The 11,036-nt window shown below is 41.1% G+C and overlaps 1 protein-coding gene across 3 annotated transcripts in view; it reads left to right on the top strand.

The window, feature by feature from the left end:
- The window catches only part of CARMIL1 (capping protein regulator and myosin 1 linker 1), a 132,331-nt gene extending 121,721 nt beyond the window's left edge, over positions 1–10,610 (top strand). For 2 of the 3 annotated variants that reach the window (XM_035125237.3, XM_088676238.1), the window contains exons 35-37: positions 2,751–2,909; positions 3,564–3,704; positions 9,575–10,610. In XM_035125237.3, coding sequence (XP_034981128.3) covers positions 2,751–2,909; positions 3,564–3,704; positions 9,575–9,696 — 422 coding nt within the window. In that variant the 3' untranslated portion in view covers positions 9,697–10,610. Of the gene's footprint in view, positions 1–2,675; positions 2,910–3,563; positions 3,705–9,574 lie in introns of all 3 variants that reach the window. The other variant, XM_035125236.3, reaches the window with a different exon arrangement.
- Positions 10,611–11,036: the final 426 nt, after the last annotated feature.

Here is an 11,036-nt window from a genome sequence, read left to right on the forward strand (position 1 = left end):
CTCACATCACCTTCCTAAAGCTGGGTAAGGGAGGCACTGGGCTTTAGGAAGGAGCTATGAGGGGTCTGACATGGTCCTTGTGTCCTCCCACCTCCTTCCCAAGCCTAGTTAGTGCTTTCCCAGCTTTGGGGAAGAGAAGGGAGAGCTTTGGGACCCTGCCAGAGCCCTCACTCCTTCTTCCCTAAGCCAGTACCTCGCTTACCCAGCTTTGGAAAGGCAGCACAAAGGTTGGAGTGTATCAAATTTTGAACGCCCCCCACACAGCAGGGCAGTGGGCTCCATGTTGAAGTACTCTTGTGGTCGATTTGGTATGGAAAGTTGGACCACCCAGAAACAGTTCTGCTAGTGTAGATGTGGGGCACCTTTGACACTCTAGATGTTGTTGAACCACAGTCGCCATCATGGTAAATAGCTATGCTTGCTGGGATTGATGGGAGTTGTAGTTCAGCAACATCTGAAGGGCCAAAAATTCCTCCTTTGCTAATGCAATGAGTTTAAGCTGTGCATTGGAACTTAACGTGGCTTGTCACCTCTCTGTGTGACTTTAAAATCTCTTCTAAGGATTCGTCCAGAGCAGATTTATGCAATTCTCAGGGGGCAGGGAAGTTCTATTGCATGCTTCCAGGGAGAAAATGGTGTCTAAATGACACATGGCCAACTGCACAAACACTTGCTTTGCTCCCTGTATATACAATGTGCATGTGCTAAGATCCTTTTTGGTTTTGACCACATAAGCCCTCTCTTTGAAACGAGCTTAGCTGATGAATATGGGGAGATGGTTTTGAAGGCAACGGAATATATATTGGAAAGAAAGGTGTGAGAAGGTGGTCCATATATTTAAATAATTCTGGGAGAGAGAACATTTAGTTCTCACAGAGACAGTGAGGTGTAGTGGTTAAGAGCGGTAGACTCGTAATCTGGGGAACCGGGTTCCCGTCTCCCCCCCTTACATGCAGCTGCTGGGTGACCTTGGGCTAGTCACACTTCTCTGAAGTCTCCCACCCCCACCCACCTCACAGGGTGTCTGTTGTGGGAGAGGAGGGGAAAGGAGAATGTTAGCCGCTTTGAGACTCCTTCGGGTAGTGATAAAGTGGGATATCAAATCCAAACTCTTCTTCTTCTTCTTCCAAGAATGTTTGAACATATACCAGTATTTCTCAAACACTCTCCCAAAAATGGGAATTAAAAACTGGAAGAACATCTTGTTCACATAGATAATGCACTTTTAGCCACATAATGCATGCACACATGTACAAGTCAAAGTACAAAGTACAAAAACATCTATGTAAGCTAGAAGAATGTCTTGGAAAGTGGCCTGCATCCTGAATTACCTAACTCTGAATTTAGAATTCCTGGGCTCAACAGTTCTGTAAGAAGTAAAATAGCAGGTAGCTGGGCCAAGTTATGAGTGTGGGATATAATGTTCTGCATTAGTTGACTGGCCAAGTAGCTTCAGTAGGATAGGATTATGTTCAGTTATAAAATGAGTAAATAGAAAAACTGCTTTATCCATTTGACACAAAAAACCTACATGTTATATACATATAAGCTATATATTTGAGAATAAAGAAAGGAAGCATCATCCAGGCAGACTTAAGCATCTTTATGTTCCATAGAATTCAGTAAGTGAATTAACACGATTAAGGAATTCTAGGGTTTTAATTCACAGGCCATTGTATTTTATAGAACTGTGAAATGCATCCACCCCAAAACAACTCTCATGTTTGTGTGATTAGCTGTCCTAGGCTGAATGGTGGGTGAATCAAGATCCCTTGACTTTACTGAGGGATTTTGGCTCTTTCTCTCTCGGCCTGTCTGGACACCAGTCTTCAGGGCAGCTCCTCAGCCATTTTCACAGACTTGCACTGACATAAGGGCTGGATCTACATTGATCTTCTGAACGCTATTAAATATAACACTCTAGAAAGCTTTATGGCAGTTTTCCATTGCCGGTGGCTCGCTGCTCTGGTAGTCACATTTTCATAACACTTTTTTAACATTATAAATGACGGGAGTAGATCTGCCCAAGGTCCATTGAAATATTTTGGGGCTTTCTAAGCCTCAGCCCAGTTTCTCTCTGCCTCATAAAGCTTTCTGTTGGAGCACACAGCTGCTGCCAGACCTCAGAGAATAAGAGGGGAGTGGTGATATTTTCTGACAGTAAAGGAGTGAGTATTCTGCACTCGCACACTCTCCACTTCATCAGGCTTGTGTCTAATGCTCAGGTGTTCCTCTATGGAAACTGACTACATCAGATTATCCCACTCATTCCCTCATGTGTTACAGTTATCAGCCTGGGCCCCATTGAGGAGCCAACCATGAACCCTAAGTCCTACTTAAAGTGCTAATGACCAGGAGAATCGAGCTAGTTTCTAAAGCCAGAATAGTAATATATCGGCCCAAACCATTCCAGGAATCTGGGCATATTCTTCTTCTAAAGCTTCCACAGAGATGGAAAATCTACTGGATATCTCACTCTACATTGCTTGTCAGTGACTCTATATTCACATTGGTCAGAAAAGAGGACACTTGGGGAAAGTAGAAGCTTTTCTTTTTCCTGAATAACTACCAGTCCACACACATCCCTCTGTGTTTTTCTCCTCACCTACAGAGGCTAGAAACTTTTAATACGCTGCACTCTTGGTCTCAATGTTTGCTGGGTCCTTTTGTTTCAGTTACCAAGCTCCACCAGTCTTCTCCAGAGAACTGGTTTGCCATGAGTAAAGTTGACTCTATTGTAACCTCCGCAGAGAAAATCACAAAGGCTGAACCAAAGACAGAAGTTGGGGCGAGGACACAAAGTTCTTCCAGCACATCTACCAGCCCAAAGCCTCCACTCCAAGCTGTAAAGCCCAGCCTAGCAGGACGGCCAACAGTTCCTCAGAAGCCACGATCTGCCTCTCGGACTGGTGAGAAGCGCCTTTTCACTACACTAGCACGAGCACAATGGCTTATGTGTGGAAAAATCAATAGTTAAATACCGAAGGGAAAATTCAGAAAATAAGATAATGCTTATTATTTTGTTCGGCGGCGTTTTTCAATTGTTCTTCTCTGCTAATCCCGACTAATCTTTTAAATGCTAGAAATGGGATTGCAATGGTAAATTATGAGAGAGAATGAGATATTCCCCTAAACACTGAGGTACTAATTTGTAGCCTTTGCATTATAGTACTGCCCTAAAGGCCTCAAAGATGACTACATTCTTCTTGTGTCTGATTAAGCAAATTGTTCTCCCTCATTTCTGAATATTGAAATACAGGTTTTAAAAAACTTTTTTGAGGCTTTGTTGGAACATATTTAAACAACTTCTTAGGGCCCTCTATGTAGCTTTATTGCTGCGTAGCCCTTCAGCACTTTCATTTCTTCCAGCTTACCGACTTTGGAGACGAGAAACTTAGCTTTGAGGCTGTTCCTCTTCCTCCTCTTATCATGCTTTCAAAAACTAAATCAGTACATTTGGGTGGGTTGATTGGGTGTGTGTGAGAGGGTTTATGTGAACGAATTTCCTAGATGCTGTGCAGCTGGTGACTGAATTTTTCTGTGTGCATGCTGTGTTTGCACAGAGGATATACCAGAGTCTCCATCTGGTCCAGGTTCCCCTAAAACTGCTCTTCTTCCCCCGGTTCTGAAGAGAGTTCCTTCTGATAAAGAAAAAGATGGACAGAGCAGCCCCCAACCAGCAGTCAGATCTCTTTCACTCGAAGGTGAGAATGCTAGTACTGTATATGTCTCCACCCCCACCCCCTTTGTATAATTGTTCATGTCCTCAGCTATTGGAAGTCAATTTGCAAACTTCCTGATTCTGAATATGACCTTAATGTCTGGTCATAATAATGTGTTAATTTACCTGTATTATGAGTTCTAATTGCATGCATGCACACGCCTCGCCCTTCTTCTGCGGGGGTTGTTTCCATTCTAGCCCATGGTACTAATTATATCTCCCATTATCTTTTGCGTTCTCTGCAGCCCCCATCATTTCCTTCTCGGTCATAGGGCCAAGCTAGACAGGAGGCTGATGTTAAATGCATCTTTACATTTAACATGCAGGGTTTTCAAAACAATTCAGCTAGCGTTCTCCAGCGGGGCTGGTCGTTACTGTGACAGCAGGAGGCATGAAGACAGAATTTAATCCTGCTGCAGCCCTGCAGAAAATGCTGCCTCTGAAGCTGATATTTCCCTGGGCATCAAATGCAGATTTCCTCCCAGTGCAAATACCAATTTGTGCGGAAGGATTTTCCTCAGGACCTCAGCATGCAAGGGCAAGGTTAAATTGCCCCTCCTCATCTGTTGTTATCCTGATAAATATCACTCCCACTCCCTAAGCTGGTACAATATTTGCATTTCTAAAAACCTGCACACTAGATACGAAGAATCCTTCTGTGTCCCATCTGCTTTGACCAAGAGAACTCCTGTCGTGTATCCTCATTGGCTGGCAGAAATGGAATCTCAACACAAATTGCACTTAGGTCCTGCTTCTGGTTGGCCATTGTGAAAAGAGGGAAGGTGGACTTATAGGTCCATTAGCCTGAACCAGCATACTCTACAGTGCTCCATCTGTTGACAGGAAAGCTAAAGTAAGAGAGGTATGGTGATGCTCACAGACATTTCACACATTACAAAGAGGCAAAACTGGATTTTTCATTCATTCATTCTTTTTATTTGTATCCCGCTTTCACACACACACACACACACACACACACACACACAAAACCATGCTCAAAGCAGCTTACAACAAAGAAAACAGGAGTGCATTTCAAACAAACACTGCAAAACAACATACCAAAACAACAGCAAATATAACAACATAAAAACCCACATTTCAATACTATAAATGTAACAAGATTACTGAAACAACATGCAGCATCCAATAGCAAAAATAAAAAGGGAGCTCCAAGGTTTCGCCTTAGTCCTAGAAACACATCACCTACGATGTTGCTCATAGGCCCTCTCCTGCAGCAGCAGCTACTTATAAGCTTCTTATAAGGCTTCCAAGAGCAAGGGGTGGGGTAACTGAAAACACCCCTCCCATGAATTTTGACCACATGTTCAGCCCCTATAGAAAGCTGCAGTCAATCCCAGCTCCCTGGCAAGTATGATGCATTTGCCATGGAAGTGTATGATTAGAACATTTTAGGTGTATTGCTATTGTTACCACTCGGTCCTTGACTTAAGCCAACTCTATTAGTATATATGTTAGGACTGGTTAAAAGCTATATCCTCCTGCTCCTCTTTTTTAAGTTACAGTTCCGTTTGTGCCACCTATACTTCTGTATTATGTCTGGCTTACGTTCCCCCATAACTTCATTTTATTTATTCCCCATTCTTCACCGTAAGGCCCTCAGATTTTTTAAAAGACCACAGCATTTTTAAAAAGCAGCATTGAAAACAGTTCAAAACAAATTTATGTGAAACCAGCACACTCAGTTAATTGGTTCTTTTATCAGTAAATCATTGACACAATTTGCTTGGCAATAACAATGAAATAATGCCATCTTATTTTCTCTCTCTCTCTCTCTCTCTTGTGTATTGTTCTGTTACTAAGCATGCAAAATATGTAAAACATGACATTTTCATTATTAAGGCTGCTAAATTGTATAATATAAACAAATGGGGCTAAGAATGCTGCTGATTAAGCTAATCAGGCTTCAAAATCTGAAATAATTTGCCTCAGTCATTTACTGCAGTGAGTGAAACATGTGCCTTGTGGGGTCTGCACATTAAAAGGGCTAGTGAAAAATCATATGGGTTCAGGTGGTAGTACATAGGTCTTTGTCCTATAGAGTTTGGCATCAGTTGTCGCCTGCTGTAGAAATCTCCAAGTATAATATTTATCCAATTCATTTCTGACCCAGTAGTGTATCTCTGGAAAAGGAATGTCCTTAAAAATAGCCTTATGAGAGGCTCTTGCTTCTGCAGGGAAGGCTGGTTCAGTAAGAAGCATTGGACTGGTTTGCATGTCACACTAAGTGTGAATACATGAGTGAGTAGACTCCTGGGGAGGAGATAGCCATCACTTTGCTCTCCCCAGTCCTTTCGCTTCTGCACAACACTGAGCTAAGCCATGGCTTGGCTTAGCATGTAGTCCAAACTTATGCTTTTTGGTTTAGCTGGCCAGCTAGATCCAATTCTCCATCGCTGTACTAAGTCAAGCTGCTGCTTAGCTCAGCGAAACAACAAGGGAAGAACAAAGAGGCCACAATCTCCTCACCAGGAGCCCTGATACCTGCCCTAAGCCATGGTTTGGCTTAGTATGACATGCCAACCAGCCCATTGGACTTAACATTTGGTCACATTCTCAAGAATCAACAGCACTCTCAATTCTCCATGCTAAACTCCAAATGTAAGCAGTCCTCAGTGTAACTGCTCAGCGGTTTGATTACGCCTAGTGATTAAGCACCTGTCTCTTTGAAGAGCTGTACTTAGAAAATTAAATACAGTATTTACAAGTTGAGCTTGAAGTTCATTAGTGTCAGTTACAATACATCCCTTCTGAAACCTTTAGTCAATTTAATAGGCATTTCTGTTTGGTGCTTTCCTTTCTCAGGTTTGTGCTTAAGGAACAGCAAAGCAATTCTGGCAACTCTCCCCTGTATAAAGCATACTAAGTGCTTTAATATTTAATTTCGTGTGTGTGTGTGTGTGTGTGTGTGTGTGTGTGTGTGTGTGTGTGTGTGTGAAACCTTATTAAGTGGTTTGATTCTCAAAATCTGAGGCTGGAATCCTATTGCCTAGAAGTAAGCCCCACTGAGCATAGTAGGATATATTTATGTGTAAACATGCTAGAGGTTTGCCACATGCTAGACGTAGAAATGTCACAGGGCCAGAAGCATTCCAGGGTCTCTCCTTTCCCCATCCCCCCTGGGGCCAGAAAACAGGGCTGTGTGGGCTTTTTTTTTTACCTGAAGCAACTCCTGGCAAAGAATTCCTGGCAAATTTGAAATTGTGAAATCCATTGTGCCATCCATCAAGGAGCAGAATTTCCTAGCATCATTCGACCCACTGGAGACTTATCTACACATCCTAATAAAGTTCTCACACCTGAAGTACCTGTGTTTTCATTCATTTTATTCATTTGTATTTATTTAAATATTTATAAACTGCACTTTCACATACAAAGGTATACAGACTGAAAACATAGTATTGCAATAAAAACACGGGCACTTCCATATAGATCAGTGCCAAAGATGACCTCTGCTGGATCAAGCCAAAAGGCTCATCTAGACCAGCATCCTATTCCCACCGTGACTAATCAATGCCTGAGCACAACAGCACCCTCCCCATTTGTGATTCCCAGCCAGCTGGTGTTCAGGATATGCTGCTTTTAATCCTGCCTTAATGATACCCTGATTCAATCTAGTTCCTTAATTAAGAGCCATCAGGACAGCCCAGCTCAGCTTGGACAGCTCCCAAGAACCACAGCTTTGTAGTGAATCTAGAAAAGGGCTAACTGGAATTTGTGTTCCAGGAACTGTACCTTGGGGAATTAGTCCATTTATTATCACTCTCTGCTTCTTGTTCCTTAACCACCTACTGATCCACAAGAGGATATTTCTTCTTATTCCATGACTGATAAACTTGCTCAGGAGTCTTTGGTGAGGTACTTTATGAAAGCATTTTCAAAGTACGCAGTGTCAACTGGATCTCCTCTGTGTGCTCATTGACACTCTCAGAGATCTCTAATAGGTTAGTGAGACAGGACCTACTCTTGCAGAAGCCTTGCTGGTTCTGCTTCAGCAAGACTTGTTCTTCTGTATGTATGGTAATTCTGCCTTTAAACCTCCCACCAGCTCCCCTTTAGTTCCCTTCTTAAAACTGTTGTTCTCCTGGCCACCTTCCAGTCCTCGGCTACAAGAGCTGATCTTAAGGGCCTGTCCTGTGATGTTTTTGTTAGAAGATCAGCAAATTCACATTTGAGTTCCTTAAGAACTCTTCTGTGGATGCCATCCAGACCTAGTGATGTTTCAGTTTTTAATTTGACTCTTGACACCACTATGTGCCTTAGTTCCTAAGACTTCCTTCCTGAGAAAGTTAGTTTCTGAAAATGAACTCTAATGTGCAGGAGCAATTTTAGAGAGAGTTACATGTTCCTCACAGGGTAGCAGTCTTAATGAATAGCATATGACATGAAAATATTTCCTTTCCAACTGCATTATTCATTTTTGTATGTTAGGAAGTACTTCTCATACTTGCAGGTTTTTAAATGCTGTGCTAAACAAAAGCACTGCAGCAAAAAAAGTTTGATCTTTTACCTATTCAGTGCTAAAATAAATGGGCCTTATATCACCTAATTACCATGTATTGCAGCTCAGCAATCAAACCTTTAAATCTGATTTTTAGTTTTCACCCATTCTCTTCTTTTCTCTCAGAATTCTTGGTCTTACATTTAACTTTCCAGTGAGTATGTTTTCACATGATAATGAATAGAGTGGAATTGTATTTTTGGTGAATTCTGAATAATGGGAAACAAGCAGATGTGCTCACTTGCCAAACATGGAGGAATTTCTTCTGTTTTGAGAATATGCCCCATTGCATATGTGACTCATCAGAGCTTTAAAGAGAATGAGAGCAATTTCAGTTATTATCTTAGGGAAGGATTATCGGTATAATTGTTGACCTGTGCATATTCAAGCACATTGTTTTTTATAATGCATTCCACATAACATGCATTCTGCTGTGGGGGGGGGGAGGCAACAATTTACTCTAAACTCCTGCGTTACACTTACCCACTTTTGGCCTATGATGAAATGAGTTTGACAATGTGTGCAATATAAGAAGATTGCAGTAGAAGTCAAAAGCAAACCATTTATCTTCATGGAAGATAAATTGTCTGTACAGCAACAACAGCTTGATGCCAACTTGGCTGCTTGGTAAGGCTAGTTGTAGATTTTATATATGATTAAAAACTACCATCATCTTGTCTTTTTAAACAGATGTAAGTTTTGCTGTGTTCATTTATTATAAAAGTTGATGCTACATTTACAATGTAAACAAGTTCTCATATGGTTTGGTTTGGTTTAATCGCTGTATTTTTGCCACCTTCTGTTGGTTTCAAGTTTGTGTTTCCACTTGCACACTAATGAGGTAATTTCTGCTCTCCAGTCATGGAAAGGTAACACGTGGATCCCTTTCTGGGTCAAGAAGTAATCAAAAGAATAAAAGAACCAAAACTATCAAAAAGCACTACTGTCAAGGTTTCTTTGGGTTTGATAGGGCCCCATGTGCAGGGCCTAACTTGATTCGTGCTGCTTTGAAAGTGCCTGTCCTCCGAGTGAGCTTTCTGCTCAGGAAAATGTGACAGTTCCCGTCAGTGTTGATTGTGCCCTGCCATATATGATAACTGGAAATCCCGCCACTATCTGTGATACCCTTTGGGTGTTGGCCATAACTTGCTATTTTAACCAGCTTCTATTTGGAACGTAGGATATGAGCTTTTGAGTTACACAGAACTCTAATCAATTAACAATTTGGAGCAACAGAGCAGATATTGGGGTCCTAATGAATAGCTCTGGGGTCATAGCAGATGAAGACGTCCACTCCGCAACTTCCCAACTCAACATTCTGTCTTCTGATACAGGTCCAAAGAGAAGCCCAGGACACCAGGAGCAGAAACAGAGGTCTTTAAGTAAAGATGGCCAGCAGGGAAGCAAGTCCAGTGACTCTGGTGAAGAAGCTGATAAAGATTTTATTTTTGTTTAGTTGGTTGTTCGTGCGTTTGGCAGTGCTCTTTTGTAACAATAAGGGTGCCGCTTATCCCTCTTTTTGATCAGTTACCCTCCTTTTATAGAGGGGCATTTGGAAATGGGGGGGGGGTGTCAGTGATTCCACTGGTAACTGAACTTCATGACTCTGATCCTTTGGTTTTTCCCCTGATCTGTACAATTCCAGACCTTCCCTTTCGCCTTTGCAAAAGCCAGCAACTTTTTCATGTCTTCTACTTGAATTTCTCTGAAGCAGCTATAAAAATAATGCCTTGCTTTGCGGGGCTTTGCGGGAGGAAACCCCAAGCAAAGGAACTGGACGATTTCTTACACTAACCCACACTGTGCAGCATGAGAGATGTTGTACTGTAAATGTGTCAAACTTGCACGCAACTTACTTTATAAATATATTCCTGCTGAATGCAATTGCACATTGTAATTATATCAACAGAGCACACTAATAAAATAATTTGTATAAATAATATATATTAGATGCTTGGATATGATTTTTACATTCTCCTTTGGGAGACCTTTTTTCTCGTTTGTTGTACTGTATATAAGAACACAATATCCTACATTTTGTGTACTGTTCTAAAGCACAAAACAACAACAACCCAGAATTACTAATAACTTGATATGCTTCCATATCCATAAGTAAATGTTTGTTGTTGATTGGAATGAGGGCAATGGACCTTTTATTACTATTGGTATTTTCTAGAGGGCACCTTGGGGGTCAGTCTGCATTCTCTCTAGCTTCTAACATGTACTTTTGAAAGAAAAGTATATTCTTGTCTGTAAAAGCAATTCTTTTTTTTCTTTGCATATTTCACAGGCATCTGCTTATAATACACGCTGAAGGGAGTTTATTCATAATGTATATTTGTACCAATAAAAATGATTTTACAACTGGAATATGAATTTCTAATTTTAAAGAAGTACTTTCTTGAAGCCTTTGTAATTTATAAATTTTAAATCTATAGTTCCATACCTCCGGTAAAAAACTTTTCCCCAAACCCTAAATATAGGCAAACTTAGCATTTAAATTATTTCAAATCATTTTTGTACATAATGTAGCAAGTAACTTCATGAGAACAAAAAATGTATTTCTTTTTAAAAGTCATTCATTTCTTCTGAACGTAACATTGCAGAATATGAGGCATATTGCTGCAAAAGAACCCATCACCTTTACACAATTCTATTGTGATGCTTTCTGTATGTTTCTGCCAGTGAATCGACAGATCCCTCCCCCTGCCTACCTTTCTCTGTCACCAAGGGATCAAACACCGATATGTATCTGTTCATTAACTGGTTCGCTTAACCAACAGTAACCAAAAATGT

The sequence above is a fragment of the Zootoca vivipara genome, chromosome 8 (genome assembly GCF_965207765.1).
Source record: "Zootoca vivipara chromosome 8, rZooViv2.hap1.1, whole genome shotgun sequence".
NCBI lineage: Eukaryota > Metazoa > Chordata > Lepidosauria > Squamata > Lacertidae > Zootoca > Zootoca vivipara.